General features: G+C 51.1%; 1 protein-coding gene across 6 annotated transcripts in view; it reads left to right on the plus strand.

Annotated features, from left to right (window-relative positions):
- The window catches only part of FGD4 (FYVE, RhoGEF and PH domain containing 4), a 218,540-nt gene that overhangs the window by 103,600 nt on the left and 90,204 nt on the right, over positions 1-24,736 (plus strand). The window contains exon 1 of one of the 6 annotated variants that reach the window (XM_008259419.5): positions 11,284-11,542. The exons of 4 other annotated variants lie outside the window; for them this stretch is intronic. In XM_008259419.5, the coding sequence (XP_008257641.3) occupies positions 11,527-11,542 (16 nt within the window). In that variant the 5' untranslated portion in view covers positions 11,284-11,526. Of the gene's footprint in view, positions 1-11,283; positions 11,543-16,862; positions 17,153-24,736 lie in introns of those variants that run through there. One more of the 6 variants, XM_089303979.1, reaches the window with a different exon arrangement.

Below are 24,736 nucleotides of genomic sequence, written 5' to 3' on the forward strand. Positions count from 1 at the left end.
TTGTCCCTCAAGATAAAGAGTGCTGTGGCCTGTGCTATGGTGCAGTGGGTCAGGCCGCCACCTGCCACCCTGGCACTCCATGTTGAAGCTCCAGCTGTTCCACTTTCCCATCCAGCTTCCTTCTGACGAGGCTGTTTAAGCAGTGCAGGTATGGCACAAATGCTTGACCCCTGCCACCCGCATGGGAGACCTGGAGGAAGTTCCAGGCTCCTGGCTTCAGCCTGGCCCAGCCCCAGCCATTGTGGCCATTTGGGGAGTGCACCAGCAAGTGGGAAGATCTCTTTTTCTCTGTTTCTCCCTCTCTCTCCCCTCTCCTCCCCACTCCGTGACTTTGCCTTTCAAATAAATAACTCAATCTTTAAACACACAAAGTATAAAGGGTACGCTCTTTAAAGCCACTGTCTGCCCAGGCCATTAGGAACAAGAGCGTGAGTTGAGAAGGAAGGTTGCTACTAGAAGACATCCTGGAATTTGGTGTGTGGAGAAGTGGCCACAGCGCCAGGACTGGTTCTGACAGTGTTGGCGCTGTGACAGGGATGTGCTCGGCTCTGCACAGGATCTTGTTCAGGTGTTTGAAGTCCCAAGTCTGGGGTGTGTGTCTGGCACAGAAGGTTAATCCCCACATCCCCCGCTGGATTGAGTCGGTTTAGTCCTGGCCGCTCCATGTTTCCCATCTGGCTTTCTGAGAATCATCTGGGGGGCTGCTCCAGTACCCGTGTCCCTGTCACCCGTGTCAGAGACTGGGTGGAGCTGCTGGCCTGCGCCCAGGTGTTGTAGGCATCTGGGGAGTGAACCAGCAGATGTCTCCCTTTCTCTCTGACGCTTTGCCTTTCGAGTAAGGAAATAAATCTTAAAGCCCAAAGTCCTAAGATAATGGTACCAGGAGAGCTGACACTTTATCCAGTCGTGGTGCTTAGGAGGTGGGCCTGGTGGGAGGTCCGTGGGCGCCCTGGGCAGGTCTGTTTCGGAAGACAGCTGGTTATAAACGCTTGGGAGGACCCAGCCCCCCAGGCCCTCTCTCTCCTGCCTACCTAGCCATGTCTTCCTTCCCGCACACACTCTCTGCCACTGCCTTCCACTGGGCAAACCCGATCTTGGACTTGGGCTTCCAAAACCGTGAGCTGAGTCTGTTCTCTGTATAACGTTAGGCTTCAGGCATTACTCATTATAGTGATGACGTTAGGAGAAGCCGGCCAAGTGTGAAAAGCAAGTTAGGAAAAGCCGAGAGAGGCTGGGCACATCGGGAAGTGAGATTGTACGGTGGAACATGTTCTAGTCACAGTAATTGTTTGACTATAAATTATACACGAACAGTTTTGCCCGTTAGTTGTACGTTAACAACTGTGACTGTTGCGCAAGTGCATGGTTTTGCGATACTGAGTCCGTGTGTTCAGGTGTGCAGGCATCATCACCGTCTCCAGAACCATTTCACCGTCCCCAGTTGAAATTTTGTACCATGTCGCAGGTGCAGTGGCTTTTGCTGTCTGTGCACTAGAGCGGTGCAGGTGGACAGTGTCACAGCCAGTGATGAAGGCTGTGGGTGGGGGTAAGAGCGGCTCCCGCTTGTAAGGAGGGCACCCCAGTGGCAGGTGGGTGAGATGGAGAGGTGGAGCGGGAGGCAAGGTGCACGCAGGAAGAACAGACATTTTACCTCCCTCCGTGAGAGAGTGTGGTTTACATACAGGAAACACGGTTTTTCCAGTTGGCCGAGTCACTTCGCAGCAATCAAGTGGCATCCAAAGAGACTGTCTCTCATAGTGGTCAGAATCTTAGACGCATTGATCAAGCAGTTTTCTTTTTGCTTAGAAATAAGATAACAGAAAATAAAAGCAAGACTTTATAACAGCCATGCTGGACTTGGAGAAGATACTTGCGATGTAAAGGAACTCTTGGGGCCAGCGTTGTGTAGCTGGTAAAGCCGTTGTCTGCTACACCAACATCTCCTATGGGTGCTGGGGCAAGTCCCAGCTCCTCTCTTCTGATCCAGCTCCCTGCTAATGTGCCTAGGAAAGCAGTGGAGGATGGCCCAAGTGCTTGGGCTCCTGAACCCACATGGGAAACCCAGACCAACCTCGGGGCTCCTGGCTTTGGTCTCACCCAGCCCTAGCCGTTGTGGCCATTTGGGGAGTGAAATAAATAAAAATGAATATTAAAAAAAAAACAGGAACTCCTTAAAGATTCCTACAACTCAATAAGAAATCAGAAGAGAGGGGTCGGTGCTTTGGCATAGAAGTTGAAGACTCCACCTGCGGTGCCAGTATCCCATAACGGCACTGGTTCGAGTCCCAGCTGCTCCACTTTTGATCCAACTCTCTATGGCCTGGGAAAGCAGTGGAAGATAGCCCAAGTGCTTGGGCCCCTGCACCTACATGGGAAACCCAGAAGAAGCTCCTGGCTCCTGGCTTTGGCTTGGCCCGGCTCCAGCCATTGCGCCCATTGGAGGAGTGAACAAGCAAGTGGAGGACCTTTGTTTCTGTCTCTCCTTCTCTGTGTCTGTAGCTTTACCTCTCAAATAAATAGATAAAAATCTTTTTTAAAAAATCAGAAGAGAAAACTCTGAGAATACAGTTCATAGTAGTTTTTTAAAAAGCTTTTTTTTAAAAAAAAATTATTTATTTGAAAGAGTTACAGAGGAGGGAAAGAAGGAGAAGGGGAGAGAGAGAGAGAGAAAGAGAAAATCTTCCATTTGCTGCTTCATTCTCCAAATGTCTGCAATGGCCAGGGCAGGGCCAGGCTAAAGGCTGGCTTGGGCCATCATCTGCTGCTTCCTCAGGCACATGAGCAGGGAGCTGGGTTAGAAGTACAGTAGCCAGACTCGAACCAGCACCCATATGGGGCACCAGTGCTGCAGGAGGCGGCTTGACCTGCTGTGCTGCAAGAGTGGTCCGCATAGTTTTTTAAAAAGGATAGTGAATGTTTATCAACATATAAATTGTTGACCAGGAATCTACAAATTAAATTGTTTTAATTAATTTATTTTAAAGCTTATTTGAGAGACAGATATGTGTATGTATGTATGTATATTTATATTTACACATGTAGACTGAGATCTCCAGTCCAGTGGATCAGTGGCTGGTGCTGGGCCTGGTTGAAGCCGGGACCGAAAATTCAATCCAGATCTCTCACATGGGTGGTAAAGAGCCACTTGGCAGGGCCTAAGCCATCAGCAGACACCTCCCAGGGTGCGCATGAGAAGGAGGCTCAGAAAGCAGCCAGGACTTGAACCCAGGCACTCCAGCATGAGATCTGGGCAACCACACCAATGTCCCAGCTGCAAAACCAAAACCCCACCTGTAGAAAAGCAAACTTAACCAACAAGTGGCTTTTTTTTTTTTTTTTTTTTGACAGGCAGAGTGGATAGTGAGAGAGAGAGAGACAGAGAGAAAGGTCTTCCTTTTCCATTGGTTCACCCCGCAATGGCTGCTGTGGCTGGCGCACCGCACTGATCCGATGGCAGGAGCCAGGTGCTTCTCCTGGTCTCCCATGGGGTGCAGGGCCCAAGCACTTGGGCCATCCTCCACTGCACTCCCTGGCCACAGCAGAGAGCTGGCCTGGAAGAGGGGCAACCGGGACAGAATCTGGCGCCCCGACCAGGACTAGAACCCGGGGTGCTGGTGCCTCACGTGGAGGATTAGCCTAGTGAGCCTCAGTGCCGGCCTAAGTAAGAGTGGCTGTTTTTTAGTATAAAATGTGCATGTGGGTCTGGGTGTGTATGTATGTGTGTGGTCCAAGCATCCTGGGGGCGATTACTTCAGATTCTCTCTGAAGCCTGCTGTGCTGTGTCTGCCCCAGGCCTGCTCACCAGGGGTGCCTGCCATTCTGAATTCTGCTCATCGCACCTTCTGTCTTGCCTTTGTGCCACCCACGGCTGTACAGGCTGTACAGTCATCAGCAGTGGGCCCTGGAATGTTCTTAAACCTCCTGTAGCTGGAATCATACCCTGTTCTGTGACTCTTCGCTCCTTCTTGTTTGTCCGATTGGCCGGTGTGGAAGTGTGGTTGTATTCTGTTTGTTTTCCCTTTTGCACAGTACGTATTAGATCATATGCATGCACTCCAAACTTGCCAGCACATTCCTTGTTTCCACATAGTAAATTGGCAAAGATTTTGAAGAATTAATAATTAGTCATGGGCATGGGGCATAGTGATGAAGACACCACTTGGCACACAGACGTCCTGTATCACAGTGTCTGCTTTCAGCCCTGGCCACCCCACTGCCAGTTCCAGCTCCCTGCTGATGCACAGTCTGGTTGGCAGCTCATGATGGCTCAAGGGTTTGGGTCCCTGCCACCCAGGTGAGAGACTCGGATGGAGCTCTTGGCTCCTGGCTTTGGCCTGGCCCGGACCTGATTGTTGAAGGCATTTGGGGAGTAACGAACAGATGGACGATACTCTCTCCTCTCTCTGTTTCTCTGCCATTCAAGTATGAGGAAAATTAATATTTTAAGAAATTAATAATCAAATACAGAAATGGCAAAGGAAAGAGAGAACATACATATTGGTGTGATTCTTGGGAGGTAAAGTTGTCAGTAAGTCATGACAGTTCAAAGTGTGCATGCCCTACGTTATCAAACCCAGTTGTAGTAATTTCTCCAAGAAGTACTCGTAGAAATGGAGGGAAATGAAATAAAATGCAAGGGATAAATAATGTGTATTAGTTAATGTTGTGAAGTGAGGATGGCACAGTGTTCACGTAGCGTCAGGCTGATCTGTGCACAGCCACAGGAGGACAGACAGCAAGGCACCTGGGCGGGGGGGCACTGTCAGGCAACAGGAGCTACTGGAGCAACCCTCTATGGGCACCCCCCACAGAAGGGGGCAGCACCCTCAGATGGGGTAGGGCTGATTTTCCCCAGGGGCTAGTAGTCAGTACCGCGCAATGTTTCATGGTTCTCTTACTGTGGTGTTTTTCTTATTACTACTGTGTTGTCCCAAGTGGACCATGATGGGGGAAATACTGACAGCCAGGGAATGTCACCCCTGGAGTCTGTCTACACCTGGGTTTGCCTGTGAATATAGGAGGTGGGTGGTTTAACGTTGGAAATCCTTATAGATGAGACTGTAAGTGGGAGCCAGGACTGGAGCCAAGGTGCTCCGAGAAAGGGTGCAGGCACACCAAGCAGCATCTGAACCACTGCACCAAATGCCTGCCCTGGTAACTATTTTGAATCAAAGGATAGAGGCTCAAGGATCTCAGATTGGCTTTGAACATCTGTGCAAAAGCAACCGGCGTACAAAAGTGTTCCAGCAACAGGATCTGACTGGCAGGGATTCAGGAATTTCATTAGGGCTCACGGAGATGCAAAATGGAGATTATGCATCAATTGGTGTTGTTTGGTTTTCATATTGTGTTAAGCCTCTGAGGGAATTGTTTAAATACCACATTGTTACTTGACTTCAAAAGATTGTTGTAATAAAGGGCAGTGCTGTGGTATAGTGGGTAAAGCTACCACCTGCAGTGCTGGCATCCCATGTTGGCGCTGGTTTGAGTCCCGGCAGCTCCACTTCCCATCCAGCTCTCCGCTATGGCCTGGGAAAGCAGTAGAAGATGGCCCAAGTGCTTGGGCCCCTGCACCCACATGGGAGACCTGGAAGAAGCTCCTGGCTTTGGGTTGGCCCAACTCTGACCTTTGCAGCCATTTGAGGAGTGAACCAGTGGGTGGAAGCACTTTCTTTCTGTTTCTCCTTCTGTCTCTCTGTAGCTCTGCCTCTCAAGTAAATAATCTTTATTAAAAAAAAAAAAAATTGTTGTTAGAGTACTAACAAGGTGCAGGTTAGAGTCCCTCTGTGGGCACAGAATTGCCCCAGTTAGATAACTCTGGAGACCTGAGGCTGTACTCGTTTGTTGGTCAATGGAGTAAGAATTTTCATGATTTTTGTTTATTGCGTGTTCTGTCTCAACAAAGTCAAGTACTAACACACACTTGATTTGATTTTCCTGTTACCATGTCATCAAAATATGTTGATTAGCAGAGAATGCTTTCTTGAAACTAGCTTTGCCATCATGATATGGAGGTTTTCCATTCTGTGACGGATGATGTGCTGGTTAGCTTTAAATAAAAATGCTAAGACAGGCATCTTAGTTCCCCATTTGTTTTTAAACACTGTATATTGTTATAAGCTTCAATTCAGGAAGCATGGATTGCATACGGGAATCTTCACTTTGGATCATGTCCATTAAAAGCAGTAAGCTGACAGAAATACGTAAATGAGGTGCAGTATACTGAAGGGGGTGCTAGACCAGAAAAAAACCCTGAAGAAATATGAATAAAGTGTGCATTTCAGTTAATAATGTAGCAATGTTTGCTTATTAATGTAACACACATACCATACTAAGGTAAGATGTTAATAACAGTGGAAACCGGGTCTATGTTACATGGGAAACGTATGGAAAATATTTGTAGTTTTCTGTAAATTTATATGTACTAAACAAAAAGAGTTTCTGTAAATCCTTATAATGTAGTAAAAACATCGGTTTTGGAGTTTAAATAAAATAATTTAAGTAGGCATTCATAAAAAGAAAGTTGAGTTCAATATAGTGAAAACAGCACCGTTGTGTAATACCGCGCGAATGCCTGGCAGGACAAGGGAATGTTTGCAGAAAGATCTCTCCGAGGAGAGATGGAAGAGCAAGTATTGAGTACCAGGTATTTTGTGAATAGCTATGGGTTGGTTAGCATGGATTTTAGGCTTTTTCCAGGATTGATATCTGTGACAAAAGTCCTTAAAAAAAAAAAAACAAAACCTTTTAATTTGTGATTTTATTTGAAAGGCAGAGAGACAGAGAATGATATTCCATCTTCTCTCCAAATGTCCACAGCAGCCAGGCCTGGGCCAGGTTTCAAAACACCAGGAGCCTGGAACTCAGCCCGGGTCCCCCATGTTAGTGACAGGGACCCAAGTTCTTGAGCCGTCACCCACTGCCTCCCAGGGTGCGCATTAGTAGGACGCTGACTCAGAAGCGGAGGAGCCTGTGCTCTGACCGCCACCCTGATGTGGGATGCAGGAATCTTAACATTTGCACCAAATGCCTGCCCCTTGCCCCCTGACGTAAACCTCAACCTTCACAAGTAGGCAGTGTGGAGAATTAGTTATATCACTTCTTAACTGGTCAGGATCTTCTGTGATCACAGAAAACAGATGCCGTTAGCCAGCGATTTTTCTCTCCCATTGAAATTGAGAAAATGAATGGCTGACCACAGATCACTTAGCTTGGAGTGTACACCATCGACACAGACCATCGTTTTCCTGGCTTCTTGCTGTTTTTAAAAAAGAACAAATCGCTTTCAGGGGCTGGTGCTGTGTGGTATGGCGGGTAAAGCCGCCACCTGCAGTGCCGGCATCCCATATGGGAAACTGTTCGAGTCCCAGCTGCTTCACTTCCGTTCCAGCTCTCTGCTATGGCCTGGGAAGGCAGTAGAGAGTGGCCCAAGTCCTTGGGCCCCTGCACCCACATGGGAGATCCTGGGGAATCTCCTGGCTCCTGGCTTCGGATCAGCGCAGCTCTGGCCATGCGACCATCTGGGGAGTGAACCAGTGGATGGAAGACTTTCTCTCTCTCTCTCTCTCTCTCTCTCTCTCTCTCTCTCAGCCTCTGCCTCTCTGTAAGTCTGCCTTACAAATTAATTAATCTTTTTTTTTTTTTTGACAGGCAGAGTGGACAGTGAGAGAGAGAGACAGAGAGAAAGGTCTTCCTTTGCCGTTGGTTCACCCTCCAATGGCCGCCGCGGCTGGTGCACTGCGGCCGGCGCACCGCGCTGACCCGATGGCAGGAGCCAGGTGCTTCTCCTGGTCTCCCATGGGGTGCAGGGCCCAGGCACTTGGGCCATCCTCCACTGCACTCCCGGGCCACAGCAGAGAGCTGGCCTGGAAGAGGGGCAACCGGGACAGAATGCAGCACCCCGACCGGTACTAGAACCCAGTGTGCTGGCACCGCAAGGCAGAGGATTAGCCTAGTGAGCTGCGGCGCTGGCCACAAATTAATTACCCTTAAAAAAACAAAGTGCTTTCATGTGCTCCTTAATTTTTAGAAAATTAGGGAATAGTTTATGTAGAGTGAAATATGGGACAATTCTGGGTGTTGACAGGCCCATGCAGCTATGCAGCCTGTGCCGTAAGAACAGTCTGGTACAGAATGATCCGATACAGTCCCGTCGGCGTCCAGAAGTCCATCGAGCCCCTCCGTGGTCACTGACCCCCGGCCTGCACTCTGACGGCCTGGGCAGGCTTGCCTCTGCTCGCCTTCCCTTCCAGGGCTGCCTTTGCTGGAATGTCGCGCAGGATCTGATAGGAACGTGGCTTTTTGAGTTAGCTTCTTTCTGCTGCAGTGCTGTCCCTAGTTCATTCCCTGTTTTTGTTTTTTAAAGATTTATGGCTGGCACTCTGGTATATGGGGTTAAGCCTCTGCGTGCCAGTGCCAGCATCCAATATGTGCGCTGGTTTCAGTCCCGGCTGCTCCACTTCCGATCCACTTCTCTGCTATGGCCTGGGAAAGCAGCAGAAGATGGCCCAGGTGCTTAGGCCCCTGCACCCATGTGGGAGACCTGGAGGAAGCTCCTGGTTTTGGCCTGGCCCAGCCTCTGCTGTGGTGGCCATTTGAGGACTGAACCACCAGATGGAAGATCTCTCTCTTCTCTCCTCTCTCTTTATCTCTGCCTTTCAGGTAAATAAATGAATCTGTTTTTAACAAGAGATTTATTTCATTTATTTGAAAGGCAGAGTGATGGCAGCAGTGGTGTGGGCAGGGGCTGGGGATTTGCATGCTCTCATTGACTCCCCAAGTTGCCTTCATGGCCAAGGTTGGACCAGGCCGAAGTCAGGAGCCTTGCCCTCAATCCTCGTCTCCCACAGGGGTCACGGAGACTGAAGCGCTTGGGCTTTCTTCTGCTTCTTTCCTGGGCACATTGGCAAGAAGTTGGATTGGAAGTGGAGCAGCTGTGACCCTAGATGGGATGCTGACATCACAGGTGGTGGTCTAACCTGCTGTGCCACCACACCAGCCCGCATTCCTTGTCACTGCTGAGTGGCAGGCCACAGTGTGGATATCGCTGCTTGTTTATCCGTTCACTAGCTGAAGAAATTACGGCTGTTTCCACTCGTCAGTAATTTCTGAGTAAACCTCATGGCCAAGCATTCGTGTGAGGGCAGGGGTTGGTGTCTGCTGATGGGTGCCTGGGAGACAGGCCTGCAGTGTACGGCGAAAGTGCTCGCTCGGCCGTGCTGGAAGCTCCGAGTAGGAAGGGCTTTGAAAAGTTCAGGCAAGTGCATGTCATGAAAAAACTATACAGGCCGTTCAAGAAGTTTTTGCACCGAATTTTTCATTTGCTGAGGTCTCCATGTGTTAAGTATTCTAGAATTTACGTGTATGTTTGCAGTAGGTGCTGCACGTAAGTGTAGATGATCCACTTTTGGACACCTGAGATTCGGTCATAATGTTAGGTGTTATTTGTTGATTTAAAGTGTATTTAGGGGTATGTGTGTATGCACACACACATGCATACACACACACACACATATATAGTGGGGTGTGCTCTCCTCGAATTCCCATACTGGCCAGGGCTGGAACTCATTGTAGGTTTCCCTGGTCGCTGGCAGGAACCCAGTCACTTGAACCCTTACTGCTGCCACCCAGGGTCTGTGTTAGCAGGAAACTGGAGTCAGGAGACACAGGAATATCTCCACCCCCACCCACCCCCCACCCAGTGCTCTGGGTGCTCTGATGGGGTTGGAGCTTCCTGACAGGGCTCCCGATCTGCAGGCTAAGCACCCGTGCCCCTTCCTGAGCTCCTAGCACTTACAGACCCTGTCATGGTTGGTTTTGGTCTAGAAAGATTCAGAAGTAAATACCATTAGATGTTAATCTCTTGCATAGAAGTGAATTGAGTTTCCTAACAGTTATTCTCAGTCCAGCTTTCTCTTCTGCAAATTAAGTTCTTATTACTTACAGAGCGGCTTTTCTTCTATAAAACGGTGATAAATGATTGTTCCCTTGCACGGAGGACTCAGTGAAATGCTAATTGGAAAGTGCTTAATGTAGCACTGGGCACAAATTAAATGCTAGCTGTAAAAAAGGGAAAGGTATTTGTTTGGAAACCAAATCTAAGGCTGTCATTTAAAGGTTGCCATGAGGGCTTAGGAAGAACAGCCGCTGGGGCATTTTTGTGAGAGAAAAATGTTCTGCTTTTTGCATTACTGAAGTCTGCCAAGGCTAAGTGGTCTTGAAATCAGATCCTGTCCGTCTCCCTGCCGCGGTGAAATCTGAAGACAGATGGGTGGGTGGTGTTTGCGAAGGGAGAGGAGACAGCCCAGGGATTTTTCTCTGATTTCTTTTCCCCCAGGTCTCATTGTTTGCTCTTTTTTAGAGTCTGGGTAAAGGTCACCCATGCCTTACATGCAAGCGAATTTATTAGGAAGTGCAGCTTGTGTTAAAAAGGGTGGATAGGCTCCGTGTACTGATGGTGAGGGACGGCTCCCCAGCCCATCACATTTGTGTGGATGCTCAGCGATGTCACATGTGTGTGACATGTGTGTGATGGTCCCGGCAGGTGCGTGATCGAGCCAGGCAAGGCTCTGACCTCACCCAGCGCTTCTCAGAGTGTTGGCCCACATCAGCAGTCTGGGCGGCACCTCCAGGCTCATTAGGCTTGCAAACTCTGTGGCTCCTCTGCAGGCCCCCCAGGGATCGGTGATGTGTGTCTTCCGCCAGGGTGGGGATGGGCGTACAGGCACACGCTCTGAGGTCCCCCACCCATGTCTGGACCCTCAGAGGAGCAGAGTAGAAGTGCTGTTGCCCACCCCAGCACCGGGAGGGCGGTGTGTAAAGCCTCCGACCTCATTCTGATCTGACAGATATTTTAATCGTGTCTTTTTCTAGCCTGCACAAAAACCTTTCACAACACTGATTAAATTATGCAAGCTTGGTGTAAAGTGAGCACTAAGTGTTGTACCAGCTGAACAGTGGCACCAAGTGACTTTTAAAAACTTGGTTTCCTGGGCTTGGAGGGTTTTGTGCGGTGTTTCTGTATCCCACACTCTTCCGCCCTGGTCTCGCTGCAGAGGCACAGGGGCCTGTGACCTCATTCAGAACATCTGGAACCTGTGGATCCTGAATCCGGTGCATCCTCCGTCCAGACTCAGGTCAAAGGGGAAGGAATGGTCCTGATGTTAGCTTTTGGAGAGCATCAGTAATAGCTGAGGCATTAGTCAGTTTATAAACAGTCCTATTCCCAGTGGCGTTTCTGGCACATTTCAAGTCTGCATGCGCCCCTGTGGTTGTTTATTTTACGGTAATAAATAGAAGCCGCCCAGCCTCACAGCCCGGACTGCACGGCAGCAGCTGGAGCCCGGGGGTGTGGCAAATGCGCCTGGGACGTCTTTGCACCCTGAAGCCCCAGCGCCCTGGCCAGAGCTCCCGGCTGGCCCCGGCTCAGCTGGGCTGTCCGAGACGCTGAAGCAGCAGGGAGGGTGCAGAGCTTGGCCACTCTCTTCTTATGAAACCGGAGTGCCTGACTATCAGCGTCCGTGAGTCATGTCCCGTGATCGCGGTAGGTGGTTTCACCTTCTTGCCTGTCGCTCTCCTTCTTTCCAGCGTGTGGGGGTCAGAGCTGAGTGCCTCGTGCTGGGGGGCGGAGGGTGGCAGAGTTTAGGAGTGAGGTGCACCTTGCCACCGGCATCTTCACGGTTCCTGGCTCTGTGAGAAGCTGCTTCTGCATTAACGTGAGAGCTGGATTTCTCCGGCTGTTTTGCTAACGTTGGTAAACTCTGCAAATTCAGTCATTGAGAGGGAAGATGCAGCGAAAGGAAGCAAGGTGCTCTTCTTTGCCCCTTCTTCCTTCTGGCCGCTCTGACCAATTCTTTTCGGGTGACAAAGCATTTTCAGTGAAAACAGAGTCCCCCACCACCCGGTGTTTTGTTTGTTTTTGGCACAGCAGCGGTGGAGAAGCCAGGGTGAGATAACCGGGTGGAGACAGGCGTGGTTTTGCTTTCTAAAATGGCCAGTGGTCAGTTCCAGCCACCTTGGTTTCCTGGGCTCTTGCAGAAAGCAGATTCCTGAGAAACTGAGTCTTTCAAATGGAAATGAAATTCTCCGGTGTGGCAGAAATGCCATCATGTGACCGGAAGCGCCTGCTGGAATAGTTTGTGAACGCTGCAGTGGGTTCGCTTTGTGGCGCTGTTTTCCTGTCGCTCCCGCATGGATGTGTGTCTCTGGAGAGGGCGTGCACGCAGAGCCGGCTGCACTGAACTGGGTGCTGGCCGTCTGGGGCAGCTCCTGCCTTCCACAGGACAGGTGAGGGCTGGGAGCCCTGGGGTGGGGCTGTTCCCCTGGGACAGCCCGGGCCCCTCCTGCAGTTGGCTCTGCTCCCTGCGCCAGTAGTTGCTGAGGGTGGAGTGGCCCCGGGCCCTGCCTGCCCTTGGCCTCCACCACCATTCAGGCAGAAGCCTGGGTTCCCTCACAAATGTTCCGCCACTGTGAAAGGGGCACGTGTGTGCCATCTCCCCGTGGCTCCTGCTCGCACTCTGTGACGTTCACGGGAGGAACGGCTGTGAAAGAGAAGTGTGTGCATTCTCACACACTCTCCCTCTCTCCCATCTCTGCAGTCTTAACTCCACATGTGAGGACTGGGAAGAGTCTTTGAGTTGAACTGGGCGTGGGGTGTGGGAGGTCAGTGTGCCCCTGCCTCTGCTCTGGTGGGCAGCGGCCCCTTCCCCACTGGGGGTTTCTAGGCTCCCCTTGAGGTTTGTAAACTGAGAAGCCCTTCCGGGAGTGCTTCCTGCGCTGTAAGTCATCTCAGAGTAATGTCAGTGTCTGTCGCTGCTGATCGTGTTGTCTGTAGCAGTTTTATCTTCTTCAGTGACTTGGAAAAAAACTCTTTTTTGGAAGAAAAACAAAAGATTATTTGAAAGGCAGTGATGGAGAGGGGTGGTGGAGGGGAGGGGGAAGAGGGAAAAAGGGGGGAGAGATTTTTCTAGATCTTCCACAAACACACCCCCTTCACTCCCCAAGTGGCTGCACGGGCCAGGGCTGATCAGGCAGAAGCCAGGAGCCTGGAATTCCATCCGGGTCTCCCGCATGGGCGCAGGGGCCCATGTGCTTGGGCCATCATGCACTGCTTTCCCAGGCACAGTAGTAGAGAGCTGGATCAGAAGTGGAGCAGCGGGGCTCGCCGGTGCTCACATCCGATGCCATCTCCATAGGTGGTGCCTTGCTCCACTGCACCACAGCACCACAGCACCGGCTCCTCATTTTAGTTGATGCTTGCAGACAAACTCTTTCCGCATGGAAAATGAAATACGATACAATTAGTCTGTTTATTATATGTTGAAGCCTATGTGTCACTTACATTATCATGTAGCAATAAAGTATAAATTTAACCAACTCTCCTTAGGTAGTGGAATAAACCACAGGAAGTCAAGAGAATGTAGAATGCCACCAGATATTCCAGGGGAGGCAGGGTCAGTCCATTCCACATATACAGGGCCTTCTCTTAGGTGCTCTGAACGTCTGTCCATCCTCACCCCCTCTGTGATCCATCCTGCGCAAGCTTACCATCTTCAGTTCTGGGTACAACAGAGGTGCTCTTTTGCCTTTATAAGGAGCTCATTTTTCTAATGCCGTTAAAAAATTTTTAAAAATTTATTTATTCATTTGAAAGGCAGAGTTAGAGAGGCAGAGGCAGAGGCAGGAACTTTCATGCATTAATTCACTCCCCAGATGGTCGCAATGGCCTGAGCTGCGCCAATCCAAAGCCAGGAGCCAGGAGCTTCTTCCAGGTCTCCCACACGGGTGCAGGGGCCCAAGGACTTGGGTCATCTTCTTCTGCTTTACCAGGCCACAGCAGAGAGCTGGATCAGAAATGGATCAGCCAGGACACGAACCGGTGCCCATATGGGATGCTGGCACTGCTGGTAGCTTTACTTGCTATGCTACAGTGCCAGCCTAAAATTTTTTTAAAACGTTTTCTTTGTTTGATGTATTAGGGAGAGAGAAAGGGAGAGACAGAGTTCCCATCTACTATTCATTCATCAAAGGCCCACAGTCATCAGGACAGGACTATGTGGAAGCCTGGAGCCAGGAACTCAGTCCAGGCCTCCCACTTGAGTATCAGACACTACACCACACAGGTGCCTCACCTGGCATCTTGCTGTTTTATAGATGTGTTTATTTATTTGAAAGGTACAATGATGGAAAGACAGATCTTTGATCTGCTGGTTTACTCTGCAAATGCCCATAGCAGCCCGGGGTGGTCCATGCTGAAGCCAGGAGCCAGAAACTCCATCTGGGTCTGCCCAATGTGTGCCAGGGACCCAAGTATTTGGGCCGTTAGCTGCTGCCTCCCAGGCACATGAGCAGAAGCTGGGACTCAGTGGCACTGCATTGTGGGATGCAGGCCTTCCCAGTGGCTTAACCTGCTGTTCCGCGATACCACCCCTTAGTGGGTATCTTCAATGGTTGACTAAACATCCATCCGTGACCTGCATCTTAAAATCCACATTCCACAGTTTGAATGTATGGGCTGTTATTTGCCACGTGATAATATACTTGATGAGAATAATGATTTCATGGCCTCTTAGAAACATGAAATCTGTCGCTCCCCCTCTTTGTGGAGGAACAACACAGGACCCTGCGCTGTTCTTTTATCTGCTCGGCCCTCCCCGGGTTTGCTGCTGGTTCTTCCCGGGTTGGCTACTGTCCCTTCCACCTCCGTGGAAGGGCGGTTCCCCCTGCCACATTCCCCACTTCCGCGGGGGAGCGGCACACCGCCGGCCGGCTCTCTCGGGGGCTGCACAGGTGTTCCCTCAGATGTTCCCCTTAGATGTTCCTGGTGCATGTTGTCTCTCTCCTCCTTTATAGTCCTCTTCCACCAATCCCAACTCTGCTACCCACATGCCGAGTACGCTGCTCTCCTCCAATCAGGAGCAGGATCAGCTCCTGGAGGTCATCACACAAGTTGGCAAGAGGCAGCTGCGTAGAAGCTGTTTCTCCTCTCCCAGTGCCATATTGTGGGAGAGCAGATGCATAGAATAAGTCTTAATTCCAGTAACTTAGTCTAGTCCGAGTTGCTCCCCACAAAATCTATTTGACTATAGTCAGTAAGTAAGTAGGGGCCGGTGCAGTGGCATAGTGGGTAAAGCCTCCACCTACAGTGCTGGCATCCCATATGGATGGTGGTTCAAGTTCCGACTGCTCCACTCCTGATCCAGCTCTCTGCTGTGGCCTGGGAAGGCCGTAGAAGATGGCTCAAGTCCTTGGGCCCCTGTACCCGTGTGGGAGACCTGGAAGAAGCTCCGGGCTCCTGGCTTTGGATCAGCCCATCTCTGCCATTGCGGCCATTTGGGGAGTGAACCAGTGGATGGAAGACCTCTCTCTCTCTCTCTCTCTCTCTCTCTGCCTTTGCCTCTCTGTAGATCTGCCTTTCAAATAAATTTTAAAAATCTTAATAAATAAATAGATAAGGGTTGAAAATGATTATTTTTATAATTTTGTAAATGTAAGCCCCCTAAAGACCATGAAACTGGTGAGGTTACCAATTTATGTGGAATGTCGTATGGGGTTTTTTTCCGCCTTTGAATACTACTCATTTTTGTCTTTATCTATTTCAATTGGAGTTGCTAATTTAGAGTGCAGAACAGTGAAACAGTGATAAAAATAACAAGCAAAGAGGGTATTTTTGGTGTCCCTTTGGTCTAAAATTGACTATGTAGATACAGCGTGAGAACCAGACGTGCTCAGCCAGCAGAGGTATAACTGTGTTCCTGGTGTCATCCTGCTTAATAGCCTCGTCTTCCAGGAGGCCGCAGGGCCCTCTTACGCAGTCCTAGTTGTGTGCACTGTAGGTTTAGAAAATAGAAAGCAGCGGCGAAGAGCAAGGGGTGCAGGATTCTTCCTCTTCTTCTGTGGGATTTCCGCACTAAAAGGTGGCATTGGAGCTGCAGCCTGCTGAGAGGAGGACCAGCCTCAGGGACGTGACACTGGCTGACCCGAGCGACAGGTAATGCGGTGGCTGGCTTGGGCAAAGAGCAGTGTGGCCTTGAGGATGCAGACCTGACCCCCCTCGGGTAGGTGGGAGTCTGAGAGCGGCTGCACCCTGTGCGAGCTCCAGGCTTTGTCCCGTGAGCCTCGCCGTCCCACAGAGGTGTTTTCAACAAGGGAGCGATGACACTGGTGCCACCCTCAGACGACAACTTAGTGAAACTCTTCATGTGTAGGGGCACAGGTAAACTAGACACAGCCAAACCATGACTCAAGAATGCAGTTTTAGAATTAGGGAAGTGGTTATCTTTGATGAACTGGCTCATTTTTTCTTCCTAACTTCCTCCTTCTGTCAGCCAGAAAAGAATATAGGAAATAAAAGATAAGCTGGGTGCAACATTTGCTTTTTTTGGTGTTGCGTGACTGCAACAATTGTGTGCACTGTTAGAAGCTGAACACAGTGCCTTGTGCTCCTGCCGTAGAACCCAGCCAGGGGGCAAGTGTGCAGTCTGCTGACCTGATCCCACAGCAGGGAAGCAAGGAAAGCAAGTGGCTAACTGCGAGAGCTGTCCAGTTGGTCAGATGTGCTCCAGACAAAGACTTCTGAGGGTTCTGTGTGCCTGCCCGCCCCCTGTGCCTAGGCAGTGTCCCTGGAGCGGGAAAAATGTTTTTCTAATTTTTAAGGAAGTTAAGTAACTTTCCCATGGTCACAAAATAAATCATCAGGCCAAAATTTTGACCTTTCAGCCTCTGGTTCTACTAATCCACTCTGTTTTCTCCTGGGGGAACCAAAAGCAGCTTCCCGGATAGCCAGAGCCTTGCTTCTCACAGCCAGGCTGCCGGGCTGGAGCAGGTGCGACTGAAGATGCAGCTGTTGGCTTCAGAGCACTGGGTGGCGCCTAACGTGGTGGAGCTCATTCCGTCCATTGTTGCCTTGCAGCTGAATTTGGGTTTAAAAAGTGAAGGAACAAGAGCAAGTGCAGAGGGTGGAGTGAGGAGGGCAGGGCGGGGGGTGTGCAGGGGAAGTCAGCCAGAAATGTCTAGAAGGTGAAGCTCACTGAAAGTACTCAGCAGACGTAGCATTAGGCTGGGACGTTTGGGCGGCTGGAGGTCAAGTTTAGAGAAAGCAAGTTCAGAAAAATAGTCAGGGGGAGCAAGCACAGAATGACGCAGCGTCTCCCAGGTGAGGACGGGGTTGCTTATGGAAAGGGTGGGTTCCCTTTTAGAAGAGAGCCGGCATCCCTTCCTGGTTCCTGGTGCCTGAGTAAGTACCAGCAGTTGCGTGCTGTTTCAGCAGCGTCCCTGCTGAAGCGGCTGATGCGCTGGCCAGTTTGCTTTTCTTTCCCTCTCTGGGCGTGCAGATGGATGGCTGTGTGTAAGTGGAAAAAGCTTGGCAGTGGCGTAGATGGTGGAAGCTGGGGTTGGCGTTAACTTGCAACCCAGACACCTGGCTTGGCCCTAGGTCTGCTATAAAAACTAACTTTGGCCCTTCAAGGTGTTTTCTTCTCTCCTCTTTTCTTTCTTAAATGCTTGGTGCAGTCCGTGGACGTTTTCACATCATTGCTTTGGGAATCTCCCCTCCCCTGATCTCTGCCGGCCAGGACTCTGCTCTGTGTCTTCAGGTCTTCTCCTGGTGGCTTTTCCTATAAATCAGGGCATGTCCGGGTTGTCTGCAGAGGCGCTGCTGGGATCGTCTGCATCCATAGAACGTTTCTGATAGCAGATGTGCGGGATTTTTTTTCTCACACGACTCTGGCAGCAGCTGGATGTCCTAAGGCATCAGCTCAGTTCTGGCACTGGCCACCTGTGACCGGCCAGCCCGTGGGCGGCAGCAGATCCCAAATGCCTTGTGCCACAAGACTGCCTCTGCTTTAGATGCCAGTCAAAAGCCTGGGCATCCCATAATTCCAGCTGACTGGCCGTAGATTGGAGGTCCAACCAGTCCCTGGGGTTGTTTGCTGAAATGGCTGATGGAACTCAGAAAAGCAGGTTCTGTGGTGTCCGGTAAAGGATATTATGGAAGATACGGACGAGCAGCCTCATGAGAAGCTACTGGGTAAGGTCCAGAACTTTCCCCGATGCGGCAAATTCCACAGGCCTGAGACAGGGGTCACATACTTGTTTCTTATTAGGACACAGACCTGAGACGGGGTCACATACTTGTTTCTTATTAGGACACAGACCTGAGACAGGGGTCACATACTTGTTTCTTATTAGGACACAGGCAACCTCACCTTCACAGCTGAGCAGGGGGCGCCATGCTTGTGTGTAAGTTGCCTGTGACTTAATCAAGAGTCATACGGTGCTGTGAGCCCCAGAAGTTGGCAAAAAGTTGGATGTTGGGTTATCAGCCTGAAATGACAGGATTCATCTCTACTGTGAATGCTGACCTGACCCAAGCTTGCGCCAACACCAAGTAGGTGGTTCCCAGCCTGGACTGCCCACTGGAGACACCCAGAAGGCTGTATTGTACGCTGGTATCTGGGTGCCATCCCCAGACATTGTGATTCTACAGTTCCTTTTTGAAGTTCCACAGTGATTCTTTTTTTTTTTTTTAAAGGCAGAGTGGACAGTGAGTGAGAGAGAGACAGAGAGAGAAAGGTCTTCCTTTGCCGTTGGTTCACCCTCCAATGGCTGCTGCGGCCGGCACACCACACCTATCCGAAGGCAGGAGCCAGGTGCTTCTCCTGGTCTCCCATGGGGTGCAGGGCCCAAGTACTTGGGCCATCCTCCACTGCACTCCTGGGCCACAGCAGAGGGCTGGCCTGGAAGAGGGGCAACCGGGACAGAATCCGGCGCCCCGACCGGGACTAGAACCCAGTGTGCCGGTGCCGCAAGGCAGAGGATTAGCCTAGTGAGCCGCGGCGCCGGCCTCCACAGTGATTCTAACAATAGTCGTGGTTGAGAATCACCGACCGAAAGGCATTATTTTAGAGAGGTGGTTAAGGCCTTCTCATCAGTCAACTGGCTCACATGCAGCAGCGATCGGGAGGAAATAATGTGTGCTAAAAATATGAGGAAGGCAACTGACACAAGAGCATGCTAGACACGGAGGGTCTAGAACAAGAGGAAACCAAAGATGATGGCCCGTGGCAGTATTAATTTAGTAGATCCGTCCCGGCGTGGGTCATGAGCCAAGAAGTGCTGGGTCCGCTGTGCCACGATGCTGCCAGTGAACCCCCTGAACTGGAGGGGTTGTCTGGTCAAGGCCTTGCTGCTGCTGGGGAAAGAACTGGGCCTGGAGAATGACTGCACTTGTTCATAGTTTGTTGCTTTTTTGAGGTCAAGGTCTGTGCACTTTTTCTACAACAGGCCGTATCGTAAATATTTTGGGCTTTGCAAGTCCTCAGCTCTGCCAGAGCAGTGCACAGCATGAGCGAGCGAGTGCGGCTGTCTTCCAGTAGAATTTTATTGGCAAAAACAAGCGGCCAGCAGGAATTGGCCTGTGACCTGTTGATTGCAGATGCCTGATTGAGGGGGTTTAACCCTTGGGAGGCGGGCTTGCTCTTCCTCCCTGGTGCCTGCCAGTTCCTGCCCTCAGGGGCAAGGTGTTAAGTAAGCTCCTGTGGAATCAGGGCCTATGTGCCACTCATCCTTCTCTCTGCGGTCGCCAGCCCCTCCTTTCACGAGGGTGAGAAGTAGGCTCGTGTCTCTGAGATGCAGAGGAAATGCTGTGGTGGAGTTCCTGAAGTGACTTAGAGATCTGAATTTGCTCTGTGGACATTATTAGTATCTTAGTTTCTTAAGATGGAGTCTGAGAGTTCATTTAAAATTTCAAAGTTTTTAAAAAATATTTATTTATTTATTTGAAAGGCTATTTATCCAGATGCATCCTGCAAATGCTTATCTTCATGGATAAAAGAGTTATTCAAAATACCACCCAAATATTCCCTTTTTCCAACAACTGTTCTTCCCCTCGGTCCAGGGTGTTTGGTCCCAGCAACTCTGTACCATTGCTATGATTGATTAAACTGTCTAGCTCAAGCTAGGCTAATGGAGAGAGAGAGAGAGAGAGAGAGAGATGCCATCAGCTAGTTCACTCCCCAATTGGCCCAGCACTGGCTGATGTAGGCATCAGTTATACCTCTCAAATAAATAAATAGAATCCGAGAGAGAGAGAGAGAGAGAGACAGACAGACAGACAGACAGACTGACTTGCATCTGCTGCTTCACTCCCCAAATGTCAATGCTCAGGGCTGGGTTAGGCCAAAGCCAGGAACCAGAAGCTTCATCTAGGTTTCCACAGGTTACAGAAGCCCAAGTACTTGGGCCATCTTCCACTGCTTTCCCAGACATAGCAGCAGGGAGCTGGATTGGAAGTGCAGCAGCCAGGTTTGAAACAGCGCCCATGTGGGATGCTGGCACTGCAGCAAGGGGCCACAGCTCCAGGCCCTTCAGAGTATTTCTTAAACTTGGTTTTGTGATGTATTGGGGGATCTTAAGTGATTTCTGTGAATATTACCAGTTTATGTGGGGAGTATACTCTTTGTCAGTTGAACAAATACTAAGGGATCATCACAGGCCCTTACTCCCATACAGGAAATAAAGCTCTAAGGCATGAACCCATTCATTTGTTTGATTGTTTATTATTTGTCAGGGAGCGAGAGAGAGCTCCCATCCAAATGTCCAGAACAGCCAACGTTGCTGGTTGGGACTTCATTGCAGGTTTCCCATGTGGATCACAGCGACCCAACCGCTTAAACCATTGCTGCTGCCTCTCAGGGTCTGCTTCAGCAGCAGAAAGCTGGCGTCAGAGCTGGAGTGAAACCCCAGCGCTCTGGAGTGGCACAGGCGTCTTGACCTGGGTCTCAACTGCTGCGCCAAATGCCTCCCACGTGGGTGCAGGGGCTCAAGCACTTGGGCCATCCTCCACTGCTTTCCCAGGATGCAGCAGAGAGCTGGATCGGAAGTGGAACAGCTGAAATACAAACCTGCGCCGATATGGGATGCGCACACCACAGGCGAAGGCTTAGCCCACTGCACCATTGCACTGGCCCTACCTCGTGGTTCTTCAATTGTGTTATTGGAAAGCCCAGGGTATTTGGCGGCTCTATTCTGCCTGGTTTTGACTGAAGAGCCACAAGTCAGGTGTGTATAACAGAGATGTAGCCAGTGAGTGAAAGCCACAGGCACTTACAGCTTAAACACGTCCCTTGAGTGCGCAGCACTGCACGTTAACAAGTCTGCCTTGCTTTATCTCGGGGAAATTTTTTGAAATTTTTGTTTGCGGGGTCAGGGCTGGGTGTAGTGGGTAAAGCTACCTCCTGCAATGCTGGCTTCCATATGGACTCCGGTTTGTGTCCCGGCTGCTCTACTTATGATCCAGCTCCCTGCTAATGGCCTGAGAAAGAAGTGGAAGATGGCACAAGTGTTAGGGCCCCTGCTATATATGTGGGAGACCCAGAAGAAGCTCCTGGCCACCAGCATTGTAATGGCCCAGCTCCAGCTGTTGTGGCCATCTCGGGGAGTGAACCAGCACATGGAAGGTCTCTTTTTCTCTAACTCTGCCTTTCAAATAAATAAATACATCTTATTTTTTTTTTATTTGAAAGACTGGGGTTGGGATGTGGGGGAGGGGACATCTAGATTCCCATCACTGGCTCACCTCCCAAATGCCTGCAGTGGCCAGGACTGGGCTGGCCTGGAGCCAGGGCCTGTTTTAGAGGAAGCTGCCTTTGGATGCTGGAGCCAGGAATTGAACCCAGGCATTCTAATGTGGGATGCAGGCGTGGTAACCTGTGGCTTAACCTCTAGGTCAGATACCTGCCTCCTCCTTTTAATTGTGCATGTGTCTGTGTGTGTATGTCTGAGGCGGGGGGAGGAAGAGAGAGAGAGAGCGAGCGCTCAGAGAATTCACAAGAGGAACAAATGGAGGCACAGAGCACGCTCACTGTTACATGCTGTCCCTGCTGTCAGTGGTAATAGTTAGAAGAACAGTAGAGACAGTTAAAAGCAACTTGGCTGTAAGCTGTGTTAAGTTTTAATTTTTATTTTCATTTTATTTGCAAGGCAGGAAGACCAAAAGACAGATGTATCTTCCGTCCTGGTCCACTCCCCAATGCCTGCCTCAGCCAGTGCTGGGCCAGGCAGAACCAGGAGTCAGGAGCCCTCCAGTCTCCCTCGTAGGCGGCAGGTATCCAACCACGTGAGCCATCCGCTGCTCCCCCCGGGATGAGCCTGAGCAGGAGGCTGGATCTGAAGCGGAGCAGCCAGAACCTGAACAAAGCGCGCCTGTGGGATTCAGGTGTTGCAAGGGCCAACCTGACTTCTGTACCGCGTGCCTGCCCGTAACCTACGCTGGATGAGTTTTAAGGTGCAAGGCCATTCTGCTAGGAGTGCGGTGTTTCTGTGGCACTCGGGCGAAGCGTTTCCCAGCGCGTGTGCTGAAGCCGTGTCAGCACCAGTGTGTGCCTGTCTGAGGTGTGCGCTGCCTGTGTCGCCGCAGCCTCCTCTGGAGGTCCCGGGAACAAATCAGTTGAAAAAAGGCCATTTTGAAAGCGAACGGTTTTCCCAGGTGAGCACAGCCTTTTCCTGCCACCCTGTTGGTATCCATATGGGTTCTAAGTCTAAAGTAAGAAGTCAGGCTTCCCCAAGATACTTTTAAAAATTTATTTGAAAGGCTGACGCACAGATGGGCGGAGATCTCCCAACCACTGTTTCCTTTCTCTAATGCCCTGAACAGCTAGGAGTAAGCCAGGCCGGAGCCAGGTGCGTGGGCCTGCATGCGGATCTCCCACGTACGGGAGTGGCAGGGGCCTGGGTCTTGAGCGATCACCTGCCGCTTCCCAGGGCGCGTTAGCAGGAAGCTGCAGTTAAGAGCGAAGCAGGGACTCAACCCCAGGCACTCAGAGGAGGGATGTCTCAACCCCTGCACCAGACACCTGCCCTGCGAGTCAGGCTTCTTAGCAGATGATTTGTTCGGCCTGGTCTTGGGCTTGAACTGACAGGGAGGGAGGCAGCCAAGCGGAGGGACCGGGCCTGTGTTTGCTGCTTAGAACGAAAGGCCGTGATGCCCTTAGTGCAGAGGTTCCGGCCCTGGTCTGCTGCCTGCCCGCGCCGCTCTCTGAGTTGACCGTTCTTTCCCTCCGGTACCGAAGGCGGCGTGCACACGAGGCAGCTTCCTCTGGAGCGTGGCCTGTGGTTACTCGCTGGTGTGTGAGGGCGTGCATGGGGCGTGGGCTTCTGCAGGCGAGAAGGTGATAGAACGAGGAGAGCAGACTGACCGGGCTGCAGACTGTGGTCTCATCTGGGGTGCAGGCCATGGGCTGCTCCCGGCTGACTCCGTGCACAGTGCTCAGGCACCCTGGGTCCCTCCCCTGGTGCTACTTCTGTGAGCAGAGCTTTGTGGGTTTGTGCAGCCGAATGGTGGCCGGCAGGTCAGAATTTCAGTTTGTGGTTTTCGAGTCCGGTCACGGGGGCAGCCAGGGTGCTGGGTGGGAGGTCAGGAGCAGGGCCGGCAGTGGAGGTGGGGTCTCTGGGAATAGCCAAGGCCAAGCTGCCGGGAACATGGAAGGTGTCCCTGCGCTAGCTTTTCCCAAGACACATTCCGAAGCGGCAGTTCCTCGGGTGCTGTTGGCTTTGGTGTGTAGTGGAAAGATTCCAGAATACACACGTGGCTCCAGGTTAGACAGGTCAGAGCTTCTACGCGCCCTCTGACCTTTGACTGTGCAGGAGGTGGGGTACACATGTCTGCGGTAGAATCCTGGCACTTGGCCATCTGGGGCTGGGCTCTTGTCACAGGAGTGGTTCCCAGGTCACACTCGAGGGACAGTTGCTGAGCCCTCTGGGCTTGGGTCTTAACCCCGTGGGGACAGGGAGGATGAGGAAGGAGCGGGCAGTCCCCGCCCTGTGCTGTGGGCTCTCCTGCGGTGCTGCGGCCCTCCTGCAGCCCAGCCCTGGCAGGTTTTGTTCCTGCTTTCACAAAATGCAGGAAATTGGGCCTCCCTAGAGGAAGACAGACCGGTGATGCAGCCCATAATCAGTGAGACTAAAAACACAAAATAAGAAATGGCTCAGAGCCTGGGTATAATTGGCCTTGAATTGGGCAAAGAGATTTTCCCCTCTCCCTTAAAACGCACATAAAATAATGTTTTAAAGAAAATTCCAGGGCAGCCAGCATCCCATATGGATGCCAGTTCGAGTCCCAGCTGCTCCACTTCCGATCCAGCTGCCTGCTCATGGCCTGGCTTGGGCTCCTGCCACCCGCGTGGGAGACCTGGATGGAGCTCCTGGCTCCTGGCTTCTGCCTGGCCCAGCCCAGGTTGTTGTGGCCATCTGAGAACTGAACCAGTAGGTGAAAGATTTCTCTCTCTGTGTAACTCTGAGTTTCAAATAAATAAATTAAAAAATATATCTGAGGCCGGCGCCGCGGCTCACTAGGCTAATCACCTTGCGGCACCGGCACACCGGGTTCTAGTCCTGGTCGGGGCGCCAGATTCTGTCCCGGTTGCCTCTCTTCCAGGCCAGCTCTCTGCTGTGGCCCGGGAGTGCAGTGGAGGATGGCCAAGTGCTTGGGCCCTGCACTCCATGGGAGACCAGGAGAAGCACCTGGCTCCTGCCATCGGATCAGTGCGGTGCGCCGGCTGCAGCGGCCATTGGAGGGTGAACCAACGGCAAAGGAAGACCTTTCTCTCTGTCTCTCTCTCTCACTGTCCACTCTGCCTGTCAAATAATAATAATAATCATAATCATAAAAAAGATATATCTGAAAGAATAGAATCTGAAAGCAAGATGATTGGAAGTTGAGGGCTGTGAGGTGTAGGGGCAG

This window comes from Oryctolagus cuniculus, chromosome 9, assembly GCF_051225735.1.
Source record: "Oryctolagus cuniculus isolate XC-2025 breed Fujian yellow rabbit chromosome 9, ASM5122573v1, whole genome shotgun sequence".
Taxonomy (NCBI): Eukaryota; Metazoa; Chordata; class Mammalia; order Lagomorpha; family Leporidae; genus Oryctolagus; species Oryctolagus cuniculus.